The following is a 25,419-nucleotide window of genomic DNA, read 5'->3' as shown; positions in this document are numbered from 1 at the left end:
CCAGTCCAGTCACTGTAATGAATGTCACAGAACCAGCGCTGCTCAGAGACCGCAGTCCGACTGGTTTTATGTCATGTAGCCAGACCATCGGCTCATTGAGCTTAAAAGAATCTACCCCTCTTCTCAGTTCTTTGTCATCCTTTCCATCCAGGGATGAACCCTTACAGAAAAACCATGTGTTTCACATGTGACCCATTGTGGTTTTGCATATGTGAAACAGATATTAAAGTGTGGCTTTTAATACAAAAGCTCATAGGTTTCACGGGGCAATTATCTAGGTTTCACATGGGAACTTATATGGGTCTCACATGTTCTCACCATTAAAATGTTCCTGTTTCCTCTGTGCAAATTATGTTTCACCTGCAAAACCTTATGAGGGTCACATGTGAAATGTGTGCTTTTTCTATAAGGGAAGGGTGAGGAGGCAAGGTTGAAAACGAGGAAGATTTTTAGTCAACAGCCATTTAACACCGACTGTTTTGAAACCATTATTTTAAATGTTTAGTAAATATGAAATATAGCCCAGCGTTGTTTTGTTACACTGTATTTTTTAATCTGGGCATTAAAATGTCAAAATGTAAAATCCTTTTAATTAGATCTACAAAGCAGGATCACACATCAGGCCCTCTTTTTTCATCACAGGTGTGAAGGGAAATAAAAACCTTCTCTTATGGTTCCTGCTCGCTCCCCTCTCTTTTACGAAGTGAGACATCTTTCAAGAATGTGCCCTGAAATCAATTTCCAGGCCACAAGCGGAAAGAGAGAGAGATTAGGACGAAGAAAAGAGAAGAGCCTCTGGAAAAGATCTTAATACAAACCTGTGCTGCCTCAGTGTACCCACTTGATTTTTTTTTTTTTTTTTTTAGTCAAAGTGAGCAAGGCATCAACAAATTTCACTTTCTCGTGTGTCCACCCTTTTCCAAATGAGTCAGAGGCCTCAACTTATAGAAAACTCTATTATATTATCAACTAACACCGAGCAATAAAGTTTAAAATGACTTTTATTCATTTAAACAGGAAACATGTACACAATTTAACTTGTTTATTCCACAGGGCCAGAGTGAGAAGAATAAAAAGAGAAAAAAGATTTGAAAATAAGCTTAGTGTCGGTAAAAACTGCGTTATTTATCACTGAGTTGTCCATATCTATGAAGTGCTGTAATATTCTTCACTTTAATCCTCATCTGTCACCCATTAAAACGTATCTCACAAAGATCCCATTAGGTCACATGCAAATATGTAAAGCGATTGCATAGTTACATTTTTCTTTTGCTTTGTACAGTTAAAGACACGGGGCCGGTTTTAGTCAAAGCTCCAGACGTATGTAGCAACTTTGCAGCTGTTAGAGCTAACACATATGTTTCCTTTATTAATCTTTTAAGTCATTTTCCCCCCTTTTCTGCATTATTATGATTAATATTCTGTCTGACTGTGGTTTGTTGTTTTATTTCAAGACATTGTGATTCCTGGTGATTAGGCCATTAGAACACCACAGTGGGGAGGCCTCCTCAACCATACACACTACCTCTCCGTCTGCCTGCATGGACTCCAAAGCTGAAATGCATGAACACGAGCCCTGGATGTGCCAGGCTACAGCAGAGCAGACCAATTTTAGAAAATTAAAAAATAAATACATGGACTCATGCTCTCCTCATCTTACACTAATGTTTGTGTCTTGCACCCAAAATGACAGATTAAATGTGGTGGCGCTTTTCGTTGGCCAGCTCAGCGTTGTTTATGGGTTGCAGCGAAGTCATTAGTTTCCTTCATGTTTTCGAGCAGCAGCAGCAAATACGGTGATGTTGTCCAGAAAATGTAACACCAACTCCTCAAAACATGGGTGACGATCAGGTGCCAAAATCCAGAGCCACCACATTAGTTTTTACATTTGTTTGGTTAATCAAAGCTGCTGTAGTGTTAGAAAAGGATCAGTGTGGCCTGCAGAAGGAGTGTTGTTCAGATGGCCTCTTTAGGTGCAAGTTTGTTATTGTTGTTATTAATAAGCACTTACTCTCAGTTTAATTTTGTAACATGTGGAAATGGTTCAGAACTGGACTTTTTTTTTTTTTTTTTAAATATATATACGTATATGAATATAATGCTGTAAAGTGCAGTCATGAACTGAGAAATTTCTCTTTCACGTCAATACAATAAAAAATAAATAAAACCACGATAAAAACACTTGTCCTTGTTTAATTCTTTTAAAATCATAAGCGTATAAGGCAAGGCAAGTTTATTTGTATAGCAATTCAATGACATGGTGATTCAAAGTACTTTACACAATACAAGAAGCATCATTTAACATTTAAAACAAAAGATGAAGGAAAAAGAACATTGGATAAAAACTATAAAAACATGATCAAGTTTAAAAGTTCAAGCCTAAATGAAAGAAATGCAGATTTGGACTTTTAAAAATAACCATTGAAATGCAGCAGAGAACAGGTGGGTCTGTAACCTTGATTTAAATAAACTGAGTGTTTCAGCTGATCTGAGGCTTTCTGGGAGTTTGTTCCAGACATGTGGAACATAGAAGCTGAATGCAGTTGAACAGGCAGCAAGTGTAAAGACCTCAGAGCTGGACTGATGTGGTCCACTTTCTTGGTCTTAGTGAGGACTCGAACAGCTGAGTTCTGAATCAGCTGCAGGTGTCTAATTGATTTTTAGGTAGAACCTGTAAAAACACTGTTACAATAATCAAGCCGGCTAAAGATGATCTTTTACCCTTGATATATTCTTTAGGTGATCGTAGGCTGACTTTGTGATTCCCTTAATGTGTTTTTCAAAGTTAAGATCTGAGTCCATCAGTACACCCAGATTTCTGGCCTGGTTGGTGGTTTTTAGGTGTATAGACTGAAGCTCTGTGGTGACCTTTAATCGTTTGGCTCCAAAGACAATCACCTCAGTTTTGTTTTTGTTTAACTGAAGAAAGTTCAGACACATCCAGTTATTAATCTCCTCAATACATTTACCAAAAGCCTGTACAAGGCCTCGATCTCCTGGTGACATGTAATATATATCTGTGTGTCATCTGCGTAGCTATGGTAACTAATTTTGTTTTCTTTATGACCTGTACCAGTGGGATCATGTAGATGTTAAACAGAAGAAGCCCCAGGATGGAGCCTTGGGGAACTCCACATGTTCTGTTCTCTAAATACATTTTAAACCAGTGTAGTGCAGTGCCAGAGAGGCCCACCCAGTTTTCCAGTTATTTTAGTAATTTTTTGTGGTCAACTGTATCAACTGAGCTCCAGACATTTTTTTTCATAGTCTGTATTTAGACATATGTCAGAGACGTCTCAGTGCTGTGGTGCGAGAGGAGGAGTTCAGCTGGCGTACGATGTCCTCCAGATCTTTGCTGTTAATGGGATTAAACTGTGTCATGGTGTTTAAACTGGTTTTCAATGGACACAGTATGTCTGTTGAACCTGCTGCTGATGAACCAACTGCTTGTCTGTTATCCTGGATTTTGTCTGAAGAATTTGGCAAACTCATTGCAGGCCTTGGTTGAATAAAGTTCAGGTGCTACTGATGCAGGAGGGTTTGTTAAACCTGTCAACAATAGTGAATAAGACCCGCGCATTGTGACAGTTTTTGCTAATAATGTCAGAGAAATAGGACTTTCTTGCATTCCTCAGTTGTAAATTATAAAAGCGAAGTTTCTCTTTATACGTCATAATGAACCTGTAGATTTGTTTTTCTCCATTTGTGCTCGGCTTTCTGAAACTCTCTTTTTCATTTTTCACTAGTGTGGAATTTCCCCATGGAGACTTTTTCCTTCCAGAGACAGCATTCACCAGTGGGAGCAAAAGCATAAATATAATAATAAATTTAAGAAAAACTTATGAAAACAGTATTAATATGAAAATCATTAATAAAAGACAAACTTTTTAAACAGTACCAAAACATAAAAGTGGTTTACTTGAGCAACATCTCCATAGATTATTACCCTTTTCAATAATTTGTTCTATAAAATCATCTGTTACATTTTTCTGTGAAAAGTGGCCAGAGTAATGACTATAAAAATGACCATGTGGGTGCAAAAGACATCACCACATTGCCTAATTTGTAGTTCATTAAAAATTGTCATTTGACCCATATTTTACTTAAGATTGTTATAAATACCTACATAACATTTGCATCAGATGACGCAGTCATTTATACATCTGCTCCCTCTGCAGCACAGCCGATAGAAAAACCTTCAGACTTAAATTAGTTTTAAATGCCCAGAAAACAAATTTTATCTTTTTATCAAAAGATTGTTTACTTAACTTTTTAACATCCTAAGAATTTTAATGTGTGATAGTATATTGATTTAAAGAGTGTCCGATATCCTAAATATTGGGGAATGTGAATTTGTTCAATATTTCTAATCTAGTTAAGAAAGGCAAAATGAAGAGGGGTTCTATAAATCATGTTTCACATTTTCTGCAAAGAAAAAACTTGTCGCTGCCACCTTTTGGTCTGTAATTGGTTATGGAGATACTGTACAAACCTGCAGCCTTCTCTGTGTTTCATTTTAAATGCAAAATCTCTCACAACTGCATTCTTTGTTATTTAGTTGGCTGGTCATTGACTATTTATAAACAACAACACGGGTACCACCAAGGATAAATAAAGTTTATCTTATCTTATATGACCATCTATAGCTCTGCTGAGTAAACTTCCCAAATACTTCAGCACCCTTCTCTCTGTCAGCTCTGGTAGTCACCAAGTTCCTCCATAAATTGTTCATTTATGTAGCACATACATGTTTTATGTAGTTTTGATTTTGTATGGCTGCTATCTTGGCCAGTTCTCCTTTATAATGTAAAAGAGATTTCCAATCTCAGTAGGACCTACTGCTTAAATAAAGACCAAGTAGAAAATCTCTGACTACAACAGACGATGTTGGCTCCCTTTAACAGAAATAACTTCTTTTAGATGTTTTACTTAAGGTCAACTTATTCTCACCACAATTCTATCCACAACCTGACAACTATTTGTACATTAAAATACAGCCCACGAGCTGTAATATAGCACAAATGAAGCTGATAGAACATTCATAAAACTTAGTTTTTATTTGATTAAAATGATTAAATTTCAGATCCACTGGATGATCAACAAAAGCATATAAAGTGAGCTTCAGCAGAATGAGTTGTGAAATACTCTCCAGGCTCACCAGGCATGTCCAGACTTTCACAGGTACACACATATCATGTGACAACACACATACCACGCACTGCCACTGCAAGGCCAATAAGCAAAAAGGGGAAAAGGTAAATCCTATACTATGTGAGGTGTCATGGAGGAGAAACAGTGGAATTTTTCTCATAAAGGTGTGAGAAATATCAAAGAGGAGGGAAACTTCTTTTACAGTCCATTAAAATTGGATTACAAGATATTTTGCTAAGTAAAGAATTTAGAGGGCTGGGATATGAAGAAATTGAATTTTTGCTTGTAATTCTGTAAATGCAAAGGGATTTGTATGCACAAAAACAAAACAGAGAATACTTCAGTGATTGAAAGGCATCTGAAAGTTGGATGTCAACGGACAAAAAAGAGGAACAAGAGTCCATCAGGATGCAGAAGGATGTCACATTTGTATGTTGTTCTGTTCTGAATCTTTGGACTGCATGTGTATGATATGATTATAACGTGTCCTAAAAGCATTGCTTCAAAATTATATTTTTCCTTTCTTTTCTTTTATTTTTTAGCTACCAATATTTCCACTATCTTCATTATTGCTTCCTTTTTGAGAATTACAAGTCTTTTAGTTTCTATCCCTTTACCTTGCAGCTCTATTCCCTGGTATAGCAAAGTTTTTAGTGACTATTATGAACTAAATAAAAAATTTGGGGAGTAAACTTGCATGAGTCATCACTACCTCTTGGCTTGGGTATATAATGCAAAAAGTAAGTATATGTTATCCCATTACCATTTAAGTTTTTGATCATTTAACTTTAATCATTATATTACTTTCACTTCAACCATTTGTTAAAAAGTGATTCCTCCTGTTATTATTGTCCTAAGAAGGTGGAAAATGCAAGGAAACATTTCCTTTTTTATATACTGTATATGGGGTTGTTTAAGGGCTATTGTTGGTATACTTTGATAAAATGAGCTGCAAATGTTACCTCCAGGTCCTCTGAATTTTCAAGATTTGCAGAGACTTCTTTTTCGCTGAATTTGCAGAGGTGGAGAGTCTTGAAATCTACACTACCTCTGAGAACAGGGAAGCTATGCAGAGGGTTATTAACGCCTCACACACAAAAAAAAAAAAAAAAAAAAAAAGTCTCAGCAGCCCTTTGCCCTCCCCAGCAGACATCTCTAGATCATCTTGCCTCAGAAAAACACAGGCTTTCACAGGAGACCTTCCACATCCCACCCACCACTTGTTTGATTTGCTGCCCTCCGGTCACTGTTTTCAGAACCTGAGGCCATTCTGACTGCAGACAGCCAGAGGTACATCCCCTCCCTCACTTCACACACCCTCAATGACCCAAAAGTGGACGTTCACCTTCATTGCATAATTTGCACTGTTCGTTTACCTCAAATTCTATTCCATTAAATGTGCGTTCCACACCTTGTTAAATCTATTTACATTCTTAATTTAGATTGTGCTTGAAACTGTATGGCAATGGAGCCCATTCTATTCTATTCTATTCTATTCTATTCTATTCTATTCTATTCTTTAACCATTAGGTGGCGCTAACGTGACAAAGCGATATGTGAAGCACCTATATGCAACAAAGAAGACGTAGTGCTTCACGTGCTTCCGGTTAGCGAAAATGGCTCAAGGTGCAAAGAAATTTAAAGCTCAGCGTCCAGGAGCGTCCAAGAAACACCAGCAAAACAAACAAAAGGGGCCGAAAAAAGGAGGTATGGGAATAATATAATATATATCATGCTATATAAGTTACTAAAGGAGGAGGAGCGCGAACTCAGTCACTAAATTGATCATAAACGACAAAACACGTTGCCTGAAATGTGAAGGCCAGATAGGAAATTCTATAATTTTATATAGATTACAGTTCAAAAAACATTTTAAAACTACTTTTATGTGGTTATTTTGATAGCTTTGTGACCAGCATGTATGTTGCCATGTTTGTAAAACTTGTGCTCTGTCAGTTTGTAGGACAAAATAACAATATGACATCATATTCTCTGCCTTATTAAATTTTACGTGAATGATTCTTTTATGAATTCTTAAAAACTTGCAGAAATATTGTAATATTACATTTTAAAATTCCAGAACAGCATTGTTGGTATCACAGATTATTATAAAGAATGTATGTATGTGATGTTTTGGCCACAGAAGTGGGATTAATTCCATTTTCCTTAAATTTGAACTTAAGTGAAAGACGGTGAATTGTGTTGATGAACAAGACAAACAGGTCTTGCAAATGTAAGTGTGGGTTATAGAGGGTACAAATCAAATCAAACTTTATTTATACAGCACTTTTCATGCTGGGGCAGCACAAAGTGCTTTACATGAAAAATCATTTTATGCATATTAAAAACAAAACGAGCCTTTGCAGACATCAAAAGAGACTACATAACAAAAAAAAAAGTCAGTCTTACAGTTACACACACAAACATGCATATATGCACACAAATCAGATACATGACTCCTTGATTTCTGTCGCTGTACTAAAAGTAGGATAAAACACTAAAAGTGATAAACATTTAGCTTGATGCTGCTGTGAGGAAACGATATCATGTGGATCCATCCACACCAGGAGCCAGTGCACCCAATGCCTACAGTGGCTGCCACCACCCTGACCAGGGCAGAACGGGGCCCACACCACAGGCATAAGGCTGCAGTGCAGGGCCCCAGCCACCCAGACAATGGCGATCACCTCGGCAACAACCTTCAGACTGAGCAGGCAGAGCCCCCAGCGTGGAGGATCCCCATGAGGAAAACACTGGAGTTGAGACAAAGATTAAATAACCTTAAGAAACAATAAGCTAAGAGTAAGTAAATAAATAAATAAACAAATAAATACAATTGAGTAAAATGAAATTAAAATAAAAAAAGATATAAAATTAAAAATAGCTTAAAATCAAATAAAATTTGGCTAAAAGCTAAGCTAAAAAGTTAGGTCTTAAGCCTCTTTTTACAAACATCGTCTTTGCAGCCCTGAGGTTCTCCGGCAGGCTATTCTACAGACGAGGGCCGTAACAATGGAAAGAGGCCTCGCTGTATGTCTTGGTCCCCACTATTGGAACAACTAATAGACCGGTACCAGAGGACCCCAGGGTCCTCAAGGGTTTACAATTTAAAAGCGAGTCGGATAAATAAGATGGCCTAAGACCATTAAGACATTTATAAACTACTAAAACAAACTTAAAATAAAAAAAAGCATTTCTTTGTGGTCCAGGTAATCTACATTCTGTGACAGTTAACTCTATTTTTGTGTTTTTACTTTATGAAGGAAGAATCATTGCACCCAAAAAGGCTCAAGTGGTTCAGCAACAGAAGTTAAAGAAGGTGACGTTTGAATGATCAATAAAAGACTCAGCAGAAGTTTTTATCTGGGAAGAATTTGACAGCGAGCTTGATTAAGTTAACCTTACTTCAAATTCTGCTGTTTCCTAAAGGGTCTGGAGGTTGCTATTAGGAACAAGATTGAGCAGGAGGTGACCCAGAAGGCCAGCTCCTCCCTCCACAAGCCACTGAGTGTGATTAAGGGACCTGAGGATAAAGGAAACCCTGGAGCCGCCCGTCCTGGAACCAGCACCAAATAGAACAAGCAACCAAATCGTCCACTACAGACACTAATCTCATGGTGTTGTAATGTAACTTCAAATGTAGCATAAACCCCCACAGGTGCCATCACATGATTATTGACTTGGTATACTATCAGAAGACTTGACACCGTGGTCCATTTCCCATCATCAACAGAAGATGTTGAAGAAAAATTACTGCAACTCTGGACATAAATAAACGTGACATTTTCTAGGCATAGTTAAAGAATGCCACAGTGAACATGGTCTATGATCAAAGCTAAAAGTTTAGCAGAATATAACTGTGTAGATCTCATTTATTTATTTTTCAATCTTTGGCCAGACAGTGTAAGTGAAATGAGTAAAAATTAAACTGATTAAAGAAGCATAGTACTTGTATTTTCTATATATGTTCTCTGCATCTTTCCCCCCTTATATTATTATGAGGCCTTTACCATAAACCTGCCTCAAGGCTTAACAATATAAACAAGACCACACAGCCCCATTTAGTGCAGACTGTTTGCATTAAAAACCAAACACTGAGCTCATTGTCAGGAAGTTTTTATTTAAATATTAGCATATTGTGCTTGTAGCTCATGCTTTTGAGAATGTAGATGCATCTATATTTAAGTCATAATTCTGAGGTTACTATGTGATATCAGCATGTTGCATAAGAGCAGCACTACCTTATAGTTAACTTGATTAAACAAGCTGTAAAATAACTAATAGAATACAATCAACATGCCAAGCAGAACAGATTTGACAGCACTTATTTCTAAAGCAGATCTCTGTTAATAATGATTATGTTTAGAAAGCTCTAATTGCCTCCATGCAGTAGTGAGAGCGAAGGAACCGAGGAAAGGAATCCTTGGCCATCAGACTATAGATCCTCTGCTGCGCATTTTTGAATGTGTCAGCACATGGAGACTCCATAACCTCCAGCAGAGCATCACGGGTCTCAGCATCCAGGTTTACCTAGAGTGAGAAAAGCAGAAAATCAGAACATTTTACTCTTTATCCTTTTTATCTGCCGATAAATCACAAATATCCCTCAGCCTCAGTGCTGGGCGCCTCCCTACTGACCTCCAGAGGGGCATCAGGGTTGATAAACTGACTATAGATGCTGCTGGCCTTGGTCTTCTGCCGGTTCGAAGGAGAAATCCTGAAGTCCTCACAAGCCAGCCAAAACTCAAGGTTCTCTTCACTGAACTCTGAACGCAGGAACCCTCGAAATGCCTGAAGACCACCTGAGAGAGCGTGTAGAGATGGTAGAAGAATGAGCATGAAGAAGTAAACTTAAGAGTCGGTCCAGATAGTTTAGAAGGCTGAGTGGACATCTCGTAGTCTACATGTTGTGATCTTTGGAAAGAAACTGAACCCCACAATCTAATACTTGTCAAGCCTGCTTCACTGCAGATGATTTAGTTTTAAACCAAATAAACTAAAATAAAATTTCCACATGACTTTCCTGGAAAATATAAACATGATCTAAACATTTTAAATTTAGGAAAAATACTGTTTCCTTCAGTTTGAGCATTTAGAGATGGGATATTTTGAGCTCTGTTCAAGTTGAACTACATGAAAAATACAAAAAATGTATTTTCTAAAACTTCTCCTTGCTGGATTGGTGATGAATTTGTGAATATTTTATATATAAGTGTGATATTCAGTTTTTAGAAAAAATAAAAAGCTTTTAAACTAAAAGTTTACACTGCACTATAGCTGTATATTACTTTTTTCTTTTGACTTCTACAATCAATTTTGTAAATATCTTTAAATTAGGAAGGTTTTTACAAACTTTTTTTTTTTTTTTACAAAAAGTAAGGAAATGTTTGGTTGATTATGTCTTTCTTGTTTCTCAGTAATACATTTTATACTGTTGGAAAGTCTGTTTATTGCCATTTTAAGTGGTGGCACATTTGTAAGGAAAATGCATTTATGGGATGAGCAGCAAAGTTGGGTATGTGGGTAAGAGCTTTTGGTGGAGGCAGTGTGATGGTATGGGACGGCATTTTTCCTCATTGGAAGAACAAAGCTTGTCTTAATTGGAGGCTGTCTCAATGCAGAAATATCGAGATGAGATTCCACAGCCAGTGGCGACTCCATATCTCCACAGTCTGGAACCAAACTCTGTCCTTTACGATGTCAATGCTTACCCTGACAGAGTGGGGTTTATCAGAGACTACCTCCAGAATTTGGAAGTCCTGATCTCAACCACATTGACCACTTGTGGGATCAACTTGGTAGTGTTATTTATGCCAGAGTGACCAACACAACCACAGCAGAGTATGACCAGCAAGAGGAGGAAGCACCAGGCTGTTGTGGTTGTGTGTGGTTCTTCACAAGAACGTTTTCTTGAGCACAACCCACATATTAAGCTCTGCTGTTCATCCCACAAATACATTCATATTATGTTCCCACAAATTCATTTTCATATTATGCATGCATAATATTTAGTTACTGTGACCATATTGCATTGAGTAATTGTACATCACTGAAGACGAGATATCCTAATATTCCTGAGATATTACTAACGTAGTAAATTAGTTTTATCCAGCCTTACATGCTGTTTTCTCACATACTTGGGAAAATGACATAATTTACGTTAAAAGAAATTTTAGGCTTTATTACAGAAAGCATTTTAACAAATATAAAATGTGAAGTGGTAATCAGAATATAAACAACTTGTTTTTTGGGTGAAGCAGCAGCTGAGGAAGTTAAATGGAAATAAGCCCTCATCAGGACCAAGTTTAACACGTTTTTTTTTTTCAGTGCGACATGTAAAAAGTTAAACATATATGTGCAGTAGCAGTACTGACTATCTGTTTTAATAGAAATAAATTTCTTTACTTTTGTTGCTAAGAAGAGTTTCCAGATCCTGAAGAATTTTTGCATCCTGGAGCCTGAGAAGAGACAGAAACAGTCAAAAAGCAGCTTTGGCTCCAGTGAAATTAGACATGCAGGTATCAGGAGATTTACTTTTGCTTATGGTGGGTGTCAGCCAGGTGGCTCAGCTTCACCCGCATCTCTTTTGCCCTGAAACACACAAGCAGAAAATCGCACACATGTTTAAGCAGCAGTCCTAATCACTTACTTAAACATATCAGGATACTCACTTCTCCAAACATGAGGAAGGCAATGAGGAAAGCCCTTTACACATTATTTAAAAATCAGCTAATGGAAAATTAACAAACTTATCCAGTAGACAATTCATCCAATCCGTCTTCCTCCCAGACTGCAATGTGCGTCTCTTATATACCATACTCACCCTGTGCACTATCGGATCTGTCAATCTGCTGCCTGCAGAGCAGCAGGTGTGATGCTGAGAGCTGAATAGAGATGAAAACAGCTTATTAAGAGGTGGTGCACATGTTCGCAAGGCATGCAGTCCTGTCAACACATGATACAAAGCAAACTGGTGTACATGGAAGGAAAATGAAAGAAAGAAGACAGTGTGTATGTACGTGTTTGGTCAGGGTTCACTGCCTGTCTGGAAAGTCTAAAATATAAAAACATGTACCTGCTTTTGGAGTTTTGTCCCAAGAGAATGAAGTGATGATGGAGGAGCAGGTGGACCAATAACATCATTTATCTCTGGAGTGTTCTGACAGCTGCTGAGTGAATATAACCAGGCTTATTGATGATGGATGAGGCAATGGGCTCTCTAGTTATACAACTATTGCTATAAGCAATGATGCACATAAGGTTTAAAGTAGACCTACGGGCCAATATGTTGATTTAATCAAATTTCTCCTGAACACTCTCTTTATAATATTAATTTAAACCTCGTCTGTTGAAGATGTTACTGAATGGGCAACAGCTACAAAGGTGACTTTCTGATTGGTCCAAATCTAAAATATTACTGGTGCATCACTTCCTCTGTGTTCCTCCTTTCTTTTGTGTTTATCTTGCAATTATTTGTAGTTATTCTGAATATCCTTGTGCTTATTTTGTATAAATTTGCAAGCCTTTGCCTGTGGTGGTGGCCCTTTACAGAGATGGTTTTTTCCACATCTGCTGTGTTGGTGCGTGTAGTTGATCTGTTTTCTTTATCAGTTCATGACTCTCTTGTTGATTTGTATTCATTTATGTCACTTACTGTTTTGCATGCCTTAAGGAATTTGCATGTATTTCTGATCTTTCTCTATTTTGTGGACCATCTTTTTAAAAATCTGGTCCCTTTTTATTTGTCTTTTTTTGCGCTGTATCAATGGATTTGTCCATGTTTGCTATGTTTGTTTTCTGTGTATGCCTTTGCAGTCATCTTGTGTATCTGCATTCATTTGGAAGATGCTTTTCACCAATTGTTGCCACTTCCTGGTTGTTTGTGGCCTAAAGCCCCAGTGACTCATTGGGCCCCTGTATGTCTGCACCATAAACCCTTTCAGTAATCCACCCATGCCTCCACATATTCAAATCCCCTCCAAGCAAAAAGACACCCCTGCCTTAATTCTCAGTGTCATAGATTCAACAAAGTGTTGGAAACATTCCTCTGAAATTTTGCTCCATATTGACATGATATCATCACACAGTTGCTGCAGATTTGTCGGCTTCACATCCATGATGAAAACCTTGAGATGATTTGATCTTTATGACATGGTGCATTATCCTGCTGGAAGTAGCCATCAGAAGATGAGTACAGAAGATGCCGTTAAATGATGCTCAATTGGTAGCCTACGAAGGGACCCAAGGTGCCAAAAAATACCCCCTACACCTTTACACACAAGTCTGAACCACTGATACAAGGCAGAATGGATCCAAGCTTTCATGTTTATAAAACAAATTCTGATGCTACCATCTGAATGTTGCAGGTGTAACGGAGACTCAGAAAAAGCAAGGTGTGAACTGTAATCTCAATTTCTGTTCTCAGCTGACAGAAAGGTGTGGTCTTCTGCTGACGTGACACACCTGCTTCTAGCATGGACATGTTGTGTGTTTAGAGATGGTGTCCTGCATGTCTTGGTTTGAACCAGTGGTTATTTGAGTTCCTGTTGTCCTTCTTATAATCTCCAACCAGTCTGCCCATTCTCCTCTGACCTTTGACATCAACAAGGCATTTTCGTCCAGAAAATTAACCTACTTTCTGTTTTTCAGACCATTATCTGTACACTCTAGAGATGTTGACAATCGCAATAGATCAACAGTTCCTGAAATACTCAGACCAGACTGGTACCAGAAACATTCAGTCACTAAAACTTTCTTCCTCATTCTAATACTCATTTTCAACTCCAGCAAGTCATCTTGACTACATCTACATGTCTAAATATATTAAGTTGCTGCCATATGATTGGCTGATTAACTATTTGTGTTAACAAGCAATGGAGAGGTGTACCTTATTAAGTGGCCGGTTAGTGTACATGCAAGATGCTTAAAAGTGTAAATGTCGGAGCCTGTTATTTGGGGGGCGGGGGGGTGGGTTTAGATGTTACATCACAAAAAAAAAAAAAAAAAAGCCTTGTCATGGGCCTGACAGAAGCTCTCAGGGCCAAATAAGTCAGGGTTCATTCAAGCCTGAAGAAGACACGGACGCATCGGCAGCTTCAGATGCGTGTTTGACACTGTGCCGCCTGCAGGCTCCAGCAGCGCGGTCACGGCTGCGTGTTTCTCGCTTCCTGCTTCGTCGCTGAAGGAAATCCACCAGGACGGAGCAATCAGCTGTCTACACTGAAACCTACTGGATCCAGACCAGAGGAAAGTCTTCAGTCCGTATATGACCCCGTTTGTTTTTTTGGGGGGGGGAGGAAGGAGATAGATTCTGTTCGGACTGGTGACTTTCTCCAGTCACGAAACCTCTGCATCAGACCATGGACGGCGGGACGGTTTGGAGATAAACACACTGAGGGTGAGTCACACGAGATGGTCTTGTATGTTTTATTATTAGACTATAACAGCGTCAGTAACTGAGAGAGGATCAGATTATACGCGATTATCAGTTTGGAGACTGTCGCAACCTCGATCAGCTGCTGCTATGAGCTAGAAACGTATTAACTATATCACTTTATTCGGTAAAGGCTATATTCCCCTGAATGTTTTCACAATCTAAGAACCCCCCCCCCCCCCCTCTCTCTCTCTCTCTCTCTCTCTCTCACACACACACACACACACACACACACACACATATATATATATAGCCTACACATATAATCTTTCTCTATCTTTGCTATTTTACTGTGTAGTTTCATCATTCAAACACCAAAGATGTCTGTTTTAATGGCCCAAGATTATGGATTTTTTTTTTAGTATCAATTAGACATGTAGATAAAGCATCTAACTGACAACCCGTCCAGACCAGGGTGTACCCTGCCGCTGGGATTGGCTCCAGCATGACCCTGCACTTGGAATAAGCGGGTATAGAGATCGAATGGATGGACAAATCATCTGCATGTTGTGGATAAGCAGCTCCAGTTTGTCCAGGACGGGCCACCCAAACAAATTTATGCAGATGCTAAAAAAAAAAGTCTACAAGAACCTCAAAATTTTGGATCTGTTGGTTCCTCTGCAACAGTTAATGTCTGCAGACAGAAAGAGATTGTACCAAATTTGCCATACATCTTTAGTCTGACAGGAAGAAGAAGAACTTTAGGACAACTTTGTCTTTGCTTCTGCATGTTAGATCCAAGACGTACTGTGACGTACAAAATTGCATTTGTGGGTATTTTAGGAACCAAAGAGCAAACATTTTGGGGCTTAGATTTCTTAAGTTCTGTCGCAATCATTTTTATCCATTTTGTCCATAATTTCTTTTTTTTTTTTTTTATAAACCTTTAGAAACATGTTACCTTAGGTGAGCCCTCCAATGGCTGCAATATACTGTAAATATTAATCAGATTTAAGGACTGTTCTTTGTGATGTCCCTGTATTCCATCAGCTGACTGGTGATAAGTCATGGGACCCCAGTGCACTTGGCTCCCAAGGGTGCAGTGCCAAGAAAGTGAAGCTGCTTGTCCAGACCAGGACAGAGAAAAGCACTGGGCTGAGCTGTTTAATCAGCTTGACCTCAACAAAGATGGACACATTGACATCCTCGAACTGCGAGCAGGACTGGCAGGCCGAGGGCTCTCCAGAGGCTCCTTGGAAAGAGTAAGACAGCAGGACACTTCTATCACTTATATCTCTTTGTATACAATGCAGCAAAACATGTGAGGTGGATGAATACGGTAGATATTTACTTTGTGACATTAGCCAGTGCTAGACGGTGTTATTGTTCCCAGGTCAGATTATCAAGGTCAGAGATTCTTAACTCAGGGGTCATGACAATATTCTTGGGAGCAAAGATCAAATTACAAAAAGATCACACATTTCAGGATGGAGGTTCTATTACAGATTACACTGAATTTTCAAGTGACATAGTTTTTGCTAGAAAAGATTTGATTGTTTTTATGAGTTCACAAGTTTTTAATAAGTAGGGATCCTGGTATGTTTTTCTGGGCAGGCCGGGTAAACACTAAAAAAAGTTTAAGAACAACTGATCTTTCGTAAGAGCAATAAATTGTTCCTTATATTTTATCGCTAAAACATTTTAAGTATTGGCTTATTTGAAAAAAAATGTCTAGCCCTGAGTCTGAACAATGGACAGCGTCTCAAAGGAGAATTTACATTATTTAAAAATAATAATATAAATTCACCGTGTTATGATAGTATTAATTTGAAGAATGGACACTATGTAGGGCCTCATAGATAGTCATCACCTGCGCAGGCCAATGATGTATCCCGTTACACACATACCTATGTGTGTAAAAGAGGTGAACATTTTTTCAAGCACCGCATCGTCTCATTTTCTCTTCACGTCCAGTGAAAGCATGTGTGTAATCTCTCCTTCCTTCATTATGTAGAACCCCCTGATTCTGCTGATCTGCAGTTTGTGCTCTTGGTTGTTTGTGCAAAGAGCACAAGATTAGCAGCATAGCATTGTATTGTGAATACACACAGACCGCCCAGCTCATCCCAGTGTGACTGTTTTGGTAAAAACTCTCTGGCTCACTTTTTTTTCTCATTCTGCTTTTTCTTGCCTCTTCTCTGTGTTTATAAAAAAATATCAAGTGAAAATGATTTGCAAAGAAACACAAATAAGTTTCCATGATCAAAAGTCTTTCTAGAGACGATGAATTTTAGACTGCCTTTGATAAAAGCTGTTGTGCATCTGTGAGTGTGTGCCTGTGTGTGTGTGTGTGTGTGTGTGTGTGTGTGTGTGTACATCATAAGGGCAGCATGATGTCTATTTTGGTAGAAGAAGCCAGCTCTTGTAAGCTGAGAGTTGTAACCTTTCCCTGTCTTGGTGTCTTTTCATGTATAAATCATTACCCAAAGCCCATAGCTCTTTCTTCTGTCATGTACAGCATACACACACACACACACACACACACACACACACACACACACATATATATATATATATATATACATGTTCAATTGTTAACACAAATAGCAAAAAGCTGATCAATCACATGGCAGCAACTCAGTGCATTTAGTCATGTAGACATTGTAAAGAAGACTTGTTGAAGTTATGTGTATGTATGTGGAAAAAAAGGGGGATTTAAGTGCTTAAGTGCCATGATCTGAGTATTTCAGGTTCTGCAATTATAGTTTTATCACACAAACATCTCTAGGGTTTACAGAAAACAGTCGAAAATGGATAAAATATGTAGTGAGTAATTGTCTGGACTAAAATGGAGAATGGCAGACTGGTTTGACACACAACAGTGACTCAACTAACCACTTGTTACAACCAAGGACTGTTGAATACAAACTCTGAACGCGCAGCATGTCCAACCTTAAGGCAGATGGGCTACAGCAGCAGAAGACACACTTTGCTACTCTTGTCAGATAAGAACATGACACTGAGGCTATAGTTCACACAGGCTCACCAATTTTGGACAACAGAAGACTGTAAATCTGGTCTGATGAGTCTCCATTTCAGCTGCAACGATCAGATGATAGGGTCAGAATTTGGTTTAAACATGAAGGCATGGATCCACCTTGTATCAACAGTTCAGCCTGGTGGTAGTGGTATAATGGTGTGAGGGATATTTTTTGGAAAACCTTTGGCCTCTTAGTACTGATTTAGCATTTTTAAACACCACTGCCTACCCGAGTATTGTTGCTGACCATGTTCATCCCTTTATGACGAAAGTGTAGCATTTTCTGATGGCCACCTCCAGCAGGATAATGCACAATGTCACAAAGCTCAAATAATTTCCAACTGATTTCTTGAACATGACAATGAGTTCACTGTATTTTTGCAGTCTCCACCATCACCAGATCTCCATTCAACTGAGCAGCTTTGGGATCTGGTGGAACGGGAGATTTTCATCATGGATGTGCAGCTGATGAAGCTGCAGCAACAGTAGATATTGATTTAGCTGAATTCCAAGTAAAGATGCTGTCATTCACATATTTTGTAGTTGCTTTTGTCAGACAGCTAAATGTGTCAGAATTTGTGACTGAAATGCAGCCTCTTAAGACACTTAGTCAAGCTAAGTTGCTTAAAGCATTTCCAGACTATCACTCTGCTCTAATAAGATACTGATTTTTTGACCACAGTGTCACAACTACAAAAATAGTAAAGCATTTACTGCACATGTTTACAACCTGCTTGCTGACCTGCTGTAATGTTTTTGGTCCCTGGTCAAATGTTTGTCAAATGCTCAGCAGCTATTTTTCACTGCCGCTCCTCTCTGTGTTGTCAGATGGTGAAGGCCGGGGACACCAATCAAGATGGAGTCCTGGACTTTGATGAGTTTGTCCAGTATCTCCGTAACCATGAAAAACAGCTTAAACTCATGTTTCACCGCCTGGACAGGAACAATGATGGTTTGTAGCTCACAGGAGACAGTTGAAGAAGAATTTCACTTGCTTTCTGCTATTTATCCTCTCATGCTCACTGTGTGTGACTGCTGGGTGTTTGCAGGTGAAATAGATGCGACAGAGATTCAGGACTGTTTGCACTCCATTGGCGTAAACATTAGCCTGGAAGATGCTAACAGGATTTTACTCAGGTATGTTAAACATCCTGCTCACTGCAAAAACAAGTTGTTTCGATGGGTTAAAACAGTGTTGTAATATCCATTGATTGGTAAGTTGAACTCCATTATTTCTGACTACCAAACACACAAGTGTTTCACGTAGCTGGTGGAGGTTGGGAGGTGTTGGGATGGTGCTCTGCAACAAGGCTTCATTCTATGGCATGTTCCACTTCAATTTGTTCAGAAAACAACATGGTTAACCAGGTAGTTGGAGTGGGTTGAGAGTTTATTTGAACATAAAAGCAAAAAATAAAAAAGTAAATGAAGCCAAAAAAACAACATGATAACAAAAAATGCCTTGTTCAAAAGGAGTAGCAAGAAGCCACTACTTACCTAATCTCACCCCTTCGGCATATACCAATGAATTTAACAATGTCACTTATTCTTATTCTTACTCTCATTAATTTAACAATAACACGGTCCCTATACATACAGCAAGCATTCATTATTAAAACCACTATCTACAATTTATCATATTATAATGAATCTATGTAGTTTTAGTAATGCAATGGTGATAATGATAATAATGACAGTAGTATCAGTATATAATAATGACTGCACCAGTAACAACAATAACAATGAAAAGTCATAGCTGTCATGCACACCATAGTCCAGTTCATTTCATTAATGAATTGGACTACATGTATTTCACTACATAATAATAATAAGATAAGATAACTTTATTAATCCCGAGGTGGGAAACTACATTGCCAAGTACGCTTAGCACAAAAACATACAACATCAATACATTAATAGACTCTGCTACACACCATTACAACATCATTGCAACACAGAACACAACCTTTAAAACATACAAATACAATGAAAATCATAAAAAGTGCTCATTATAAAAGCACACAGCAGCAGGAACAAAAGACTTCTTTAAACGTTCAGTTGAGCACCGAGGCATCACCATTCGCCCACTAAAAGAGCTCTTAAGTTCACTTAGAACACCGTGGAGAGGATGGTCTGTGAAAGACAGAGCAGTTCTTAGTTTGGTCCTCATCCTCTTGTCCACAATAATGTCCACAGAGTCCAAGCTCAGCCCCACCACTGAGCTGGCCTTTTTAATCAGTTTGTTCATCCGATTTTTGTCTTCCGAGGTGATGCTCCCACCCCAACAAAGTACAGCATAAAACAAGACGCTGGCCACGATCCCCTGATAAAAGACAGACAAGAGCCTCCTGCTCACATCAAAAGAATGAAGCTTTCTCAGAAAGAACAGTCTGGGCCTTTTTGCAGACAGCTTCACTGTTCCTCCTCCAGTTTAATTTATGGTCCAGATGAACTCCAAGATACTTATAACTTTCAACTATTTGAATAGCCTGGCCTTTAATGACCACTGGAGAGACTGTTCCCCTTTTTTTTCTAAAATCAATAATTAACTCTTGTGTTTTGTCTACATTTAGCTGTAAGAAACTAGACTCACACCAACCAACAAAAGAGTCAATTTCTTCCCTGTAGACCAGATTATCATCCTGAGAAATTAGGCCTAACAAGGCAGTATCATCAGAGAATTTCTGCATCTGACAGGATGCATGACTGTGTCTATAATCGGCTGTATACAAAGTGAATAAAAAAGGAGATAAAACCGTGCCCTGTGGAGCTCCAGTTTTTGTTAAAATCATTTTGGAACATTTGTCACCCAGTCTTACAAACTGAGGACGGTTTAAAAGATAGTCTAAAACCCAGGCAACAGTCTTGTTATGCAAATTAAAATTCAATAACTTATTAGCTAAAATATGTGGTTGTATTGTATTGTATTAAAAGCACTAGAAAAATAAAAAAACATGTTTCGAATAGAGCTACCAGTTTTCTCAAGGTGCTGATAAACAGTGTGAAGCAAGTACAGTAGAGCATCATCCACACTCACGCCCTTCCTGTATGCAAACAGTAGTGGATCTTGAAAAAGTGCTACTTGTCCTCTCAGGTGGCCAAGAACAACCCTCTCAAAGCACTTCATAATGTGTGATGTCAATGCTATAGGCCTGAGATTAGACAAAGTACAGTTCACATTCGCTTTCTTAGGGATGGGTACAAGACAAGAAGTTTTTCATATTGCTGGTATTTTAGCTGTAGACATAGACAGCGAAAAAATAAAATGTAGAACAGCCCCAAGTTGCAAGTATATAATTATAAATTATAAATAATAATAATAATAATAATAATAATAATAGCAGCAGCTATGTATTGCATGTATTTGTTTTTCAATCATTTTCTGAATATCAAAGCCTTTATATCTTTCCTTCTCCTGCTAATCGACTGTTTTTGCTGAGGCATCGGCCTTCATACTCTATTTTATATCTAACTATTTTGCTTTTTATGAAGTATGGACAAGGACGGTACCATGACAATTGACTGGACAGAGTGGCGCGATTATTTCCTGTTTAACCCTCTCACTAACATGGAGGACGTGGCACGCTTCTGGAAGCGTTCAATGGTAAGGTCACACGTTACTGCATACATGACTAGAACAAGAACGATGTTGTGTGTCTAACATCATCACTATGCTGATTCTGATCGTTGTGGCTTCAGTAGATGTTGGATATAGGCGAGCAGCTGACAGTCCCAGATGAATTTTCAGAAGAGGAGAAGAAATCTGGCTACGTGTGGAGGCAGCTGATGGCTGGAGCCATGGCTGGGTCAGTGTCACGGACTGGAACTGCCCCCTTAGACCGCCTCAAAGTCTTCAGACAGGTCGGTCCATTACAGTTCTCAATGATTCTTACCACGTTGCTTCCTCCCTTTGAGTGCCACTATTAACTCTCTCTTTCTTCTTTTTTGGTTTTAACAGGTGCACGGCTCCTCTGACTTTAAAGGGAACGTACTGAGTGGTTTTCAGTACATGCTGAAAGAGGGGGGACCATGGTCACTGTGGAGAGGCAATGGGATGAATGTTCTGAAAATCGCCCCAGAGACTGCCATCAAGTTTTCTGCTTATGAACAGGTGAAGACTTCTGGAGCATGAATGCATGTCTGACATTTCTTATCTGTTCTCTTTTTCGTGATTTTTATTTTGTTTGTTTCCTATTATATAAGGGCAACCTCAAGATGCCATGACAGCCAGACCTAATAATAATCTGGCCTAATAGTCTAATTGTACCTTATCAGTGGTACTTAACATATCATGCAGCTTTTGGAAAGAACGTGAACTTCAAGGACAGATGAAAAATGTATGAGTCATGAAATGTGTTTACCACATCTTACAATGATGTCCCGTCCAGCTAATAACAGCTGTTTTATTTCATTTTTAGAACTCTTTAAACTTGTGTTTTGTTTTGTTTTTTTTTTGTTTTTTTTTCTACCTCTATAGATTAAGACTAAGATACGTGGCAGTAATGAAACAAGAGCTCTGAGGGTTCATGAAAGGTTTGTTGCTGGTTCCTTGGCTGGGGCAACAGCTCAGACTGCCATCTATCCAATGGAGGTAATATCAGGGTAATAAACACAATATTCAGATTGCATCAAGATAATGCACTTTCTAGATGTCATGAAAATTTCATTCCTCTTTTTTTGTGTTGTTTCCTCTCTTCCTCTCCTCTCATTTCTTCCCTTCAGGTGTTGAAGACCCGTCTGACACTAAGAAAAACCGGTCAATACTTAGGAATAGCCGACTGTGCCAAGCAGATCCTACAGCGGGAAGGTGTCACAGCCTTCTACAAGGGCTACATACCTAACTTGCTGAGCATTGTCCCTTACGCTGGCATTGACCTGGCTGTCTATGAGGTTAAACAGCCATGAAAGCATACTTCTCTCACTGTAGTGTGTAGCTTCTCACTGTTTACCTTCACCCCACCCTTTTATTCCACAGACCCTGAAGTTTACATGGCTGAACAGGAACAGAGGCTTAGCCGACCCAGGTGTGATGGTGCTGGTCGGCTGTGGTGCTGTTTCCAGCACCTGTGGGCAGCTAGCAAGCTACCCACTGGCACTGATCCGCACCCGAATGCAAGCACAAGGTAGCTGTGCTTATACTGATAGATACAAATGAATGACCAATATAAAACAGCATCACTCCCAAAGATATTACCTAAATTTAAGGTTTGATTATTGTGGTGGAGGTCATGATAATACGGCTGTAAAACTGACTTCATCCATGAGCCACTGGTTACAGATATTTCAGTGTGGTAAGAAAATCTATTTTGCTTTCTAAAATATATTTTAAAACTAATTTAGCCATAACTCAAAGTTTGCAATATTTTAATATTATTATTTTTAAATACTTTAAAAAAAAAAATTTTGTTGGGCACAAATTTGGCCTTGACTTACGTTGTTGGCTAAATGTGAGTGTGGCTGCCAAAACGTAGTCACATGACCACCACATGTGGCCTACAAGGAAACTGCCATAAGTCTAGCTTCCTGTATTAGGACCACAACTGGCCCACAAAATACTTGCCTTAATCAACATCCAGGCCAACAACTGACATCTCGACCACACATGGCTCACAGGAGACTTGGCATAATCCAAGCTAGACTGGCAACTGACATCTGGTCCACTTTTTGCCATATCTGAGTGCCAAAAGAAGCCCGGATTCGAACTAAACAGGCTTTAGGTTTTAGGTGCCTGAATCAGGTGTGTTGAAGCAGGGATACATCTGAGAACAATGGTCGAGTACTAGAGTTGTGAAATCCCTGGGTTAGAATATTTGACCTCTTAATATCGAACCATCACAACCATCACTTTCAGTGGCTCATATATAAAACAATAGTTCACTTAAAAAGTGGTTTTCTGCTGCAGGATAACCTATGAGTTCTTGAAAGTGAAGAAGTGGAATAATCTGCAATGCATAGAAGAAAAAAATCATGTCACCTGTACTTCAGACCTGGGGATGACACTGATTAGTTAAGTGTTTATTACATCAACAATGTCTTGACAAACCTTTCTCCTTTTCACTCCCCTCAGCTTCGGTGAAAGGAGCCCCTAAACTCTCTATGCTGTCCTTGCTGCACAACATTGTGACTCAGGAGGGCGTTGCTGGACTTTATAGAGGGATTTCTCCGAACCTGCTGAAAGTCATCCCTGCTGTGAGCGTGTCCTATGTCGTCTACGAATACACGAGGATAATGATGGGAGTGGACATTGAGGGTAGGAGGGAAAGGAAGGATAATGGGTAGTAAAAGGAGAGGCATTTTGATGTGGATTTTTTCTGCAAGCACGGGCAGATCTGTTGTCAGTGCATGAGAAAATAAGCTCTGGCTGGGGAGGATCCTGAGACTGCAAGTTTGAAGTTTTGAGGATGAAGATGGCAGAATGAGAAAAACATAACAGAAATGTTGTAAAGTATAACACATAATCTGCCTCCACCTGAACTGACAGCGAATGAAAGGAGTTCAATGCATGTCAGCAGTTGTGCAACCACTAAAAAATGAGCGTCTTGTTGCTGCAGTGATTTAAACAGATCAAGACTTGCATGAACTTGCCAGATAACAAGTAAAACCCAAAAGCCAACTTACATCCCTTCAGCATTATTTTTTCTACCAGGTGGTATCTAGAGAAGACGGAGGGCTAAGAGGAACCTGAAGATGCTACACAGCAGCGAAGTTACAAACTCAGGACTTTTATTGACATGTTTTAAACAGTTGTCACAAAGCACAGCAGCAGCCAAACAGAAATCAGCAGTTACTGAAATCATCACCTGGGGTAAATGGAGGAAGGTGAAAACAGGTAACACACTGAACTGCCTCCTTACTGGAAGTATTAATACTCACTATAACATACCCAAAGATTTCACGTTTTACTAAAGGAAACCTGCCGAAGCCATATCAAGAAGCACATAGGATTCAGCTACGTACTGTTCTGACGCAGAAAAAAGTATATGTTGTCTTCCCTTTGAAGAACATTATAAGGTCTGGTGCCGCACAGCATTTTCATTGTAGTAGAGAGTTGATTTTGTCATGATGAAAAACATAAATTGTAATCAAAGTGCAAATAAATGCATACAAGTGCTGCTTTTCTTAGATAACGTTTTAATAATAGATTCATTTGCAAATGTTGAGAAAATACAGATTACTGTAAAACATGCTAACCAAATGAAATCACCAATAAAACCATTCCTCCCCCAAAACATATTTGTCACTTGATGTCTCAGTTCTGTTGTCTTCAGTTGGACACTGTAAACAAGTGTCTTAATTCTATGAAGGCATGTTTGTTTTTTTGTAACAAATTCTCAAAAGAAACAAATAAAAAAAAATTCTAAACATTTGGGGTTTTTTTTAACCTGTGAACAAAGTATACTCAAATTACAAAATAAACATATGAATAGTTTTAAATGTAAGAAAAATAATTAAAAAAAAAATGCTGATTTTTACTTGTACCCCAATATTTGTACTAAAATTAGCTAACAAAATCATTTAGCTTTATTTAAATAAAATTTTTAGTTTCCTTATTTACTGTGTGAAGCAGAAGCTGCTGCAAGTCTTCTCGCAATGTAAATTAAATTTCTTGAATTCCATCAATTTTTCTCTTTTTATTGAATTTTTTTATTTTTAAGTTAAAGTTTATTTTTATTGCACCTTTTATTGCTTTCTGCACCCCGCTGTAATGTAATGTAATGTACATAAAACATTTGTCAACATCTAAATAACATTTTAAAACTTATTACTTATTGTTTTGAATAAATAAACTTGACCACATTATCACATTATTGTGAATAAACACAAGCATAATTGAAACTTTCCATAAATATATATA

The 25,419-nt window shown here is 38.5% G+C and overlaps 3 protein-coding genes across 6 annotated transcripts; 2 read left to right on the top strand and 1 right to left on the bottom strand.

Moving 5' to 3' along the window:
* The first annotated feature begins 6,724 nt into the window (after positions 1-6,724).
* Positions 6,725-9,092, top strand: c4h19orf53 (chromosome 4 C19orf53 homolog). Its single transcript, XM_041984066.1, has 3 exons — positions 6,725-6,858; positions 8,415-8,470; positions 8,581-9,092. The coding sequence occupies exons 1-3, from the start codon at positions 6,768-6,770 to the stop codon at positions 8,725-8,727; spliced, it is 294 nt and encodes a 97-aa protein (XP_041840000.1). The 5' UTR covers positions 6,725-6,767; the 3' UTR covers positions 8,728-9,092.
* Positions 9,093-9,251: 159 nt separating this feature from the next.
* si:ch211-196h16.12 (regulator of G-protein signaling 5) lies at positions 9,252-11,970 on the bottom strand. Its single transcript, XM_041984065.1, has 5 exons — positions 11,823-11,970; positions 11,686-11,742; positions 11,557-11,609; positions 9,790-9,953; positions 9,252-9,681 (listed from the first exon to the last, which is right to left on the bottom strand). The coding sequence occupies exons 1-5, from the start codon at positions 11,864-11,866 to the stop codon at positions 9,514-9,516; spliced, it is 486 nt and encodes a 161-aa protein (XP_041839999.1). The 5' UTR covers positions 11,867-11,970; the 3' UTR covers positions 9,252-9,513.
* Positions 11,971-14,136: 2,166 nt separating this feature from the next.
* LOC121638941 (calcium-binding mitochondrial carrier protein SCaMC-3-like) lies at positions 14,137-24,894 on the top strand. Of its 4 annotated transcripts, none has more exons than XM_041984050.1 (12): positions 14,137-14,548; positions 15,575-15,786; positions 18,393-18,516; positions 18,614-18,701; positions 21,057-21,168; positions 21,267-21,425; positions 21,523-21,675; positions 22,042-22,155; positions 22,287-22,454; positions 22,540-22,687; positions 22,782-22,855; positions 23,632-23,767. In XM_041984050.1, exons 2-11 carry the CDS (start codon positions 15,592-15,594, stop codon positions 22,808-22,810), a joined length of 1,290 nt encoding a protein of 429 aa, XP_041839984.1. In that variant the 5' UTR covers positions 14,137-14,548; positions 15,575-15,591; the 3' UTR covers positions 22,811-22,855; positions 23,632-23,767. The 4 variants fall into 4 exon arrangements, with proteins under 4 accessions (XP_041839984.1, XP_041839983.1, XP_041839982.1 ...); XM_041984049.1 differs by lacking the exon at positions 22,782-22,855 and adding an exon at positions 24,211-24,894 and having other exon boundaries at positions 14,140-14,548; positions 23,632-23,814; XM_041984048.1 differs by lacking the exon at positions 22,782-22,855 and having other exon boundaries at positions 14,141-14,546; positions 23,632-24,893.
* Positions 24,895-25,419: the final 525 nt, after the last annotated feature.

The sequence above is a fragment of the Melanotaenia boesemani genome, chromosome 4 (assembly GCF_017639745.1).
Source record: "Melanotaenia boesemani isolate fMelBoe1 chromosome 4, fMelBoe1.pri, whole genome shotgun sequence".
Taxonomy (NCBI): domain Eukaryota; kingdom Metazoa; phylum Chordata; class Actinopteri; order Atheriniformes; family Melanotaeniidae; genus Melanotaenia; species Melanotaenia boesemani.
The sequence above is the reverse complement of the archived record's forward strand: the minus strand, read 5'-3'. Positions and strand labels throughout refer to the sequence as shown.

What these genes read in the sequence shown, in the direction of transcription:
- LOC121638941 (XM_041984048.1), top strand. Translation starts at nt 15,592, where the DNA reads ATGGGACCCCAGTGCACTTGGCTCCCAAGGGTGCAGTGCCAAGAAAGT. An exon ending in GCCTCAAAGTCTTCAGACAG is followed by an intron (nt 21,426 to 21,522) that starts GTCGGTCCATTA and finishes TGGTTTTAACAG; the next exon opens with GTGCACGGCTCCTCTGACTT. An exon ending in CACCCGAATGCAAGCACAAG is followed by an intron (nt 22,688 to 23,631) that starts GTAGCTGTGCTT and finishes CACTCCCCTCAG; the next exon opens with CTTCGGTGAAAGGAGCCCCT.
- c4h19orf53 (XM_041984066.1), top strand. Translation starts at nt 6,768, where the DNA reads ATGGCTCAAGGTGCAAAGAAATTTAAAGCTCAGCGTCCAGGAGCGTCC. An exon ending in AAAGGGGCCGAAAAAAGGAG is followed by an intron (nt 6,859 to 8,414) that starts GTATGGGAATAA and finishes TACTTTATGAAG; the next exon opens with GAAGAATCATTGCACCCAAA. An exon ending in AGCAACAGAAGTTAAAGAAG is followed by an intron (nt 8,471 to 8,580) that starts GTGACGTTTGAA and finishes TGTTTCCTAAAG; the next exon opens with GGTCTGGAGGTTGCTATTAG.
- si:ch211-196h16.12 (XM_041984065.1), bottom strand. Translation starts at nt 11,866, where the DNA reads ATGTGTAAAGGGCTTTCCTCATTGCCTTCCTCATGTTTGGAGAA. An exon ending in GACACCCACCATAAGCAAAA is followed by an intron (nt 11,610 to 11,685) that starts GTAAATCTCCTG and finishes GTCTCTTCTCAG; the next exon opens with GCTCCAGGATGCAAAAATTC. An exon ending in AACTCTTCTTAGCAACAAAA is followed by an intron (nt 9,954 to 11,556) that starts GTAAAGAAATTT and finishes ACGCTCTCTCAG; the next exon opens with GTGGTCTTCAGGCATTTCGA.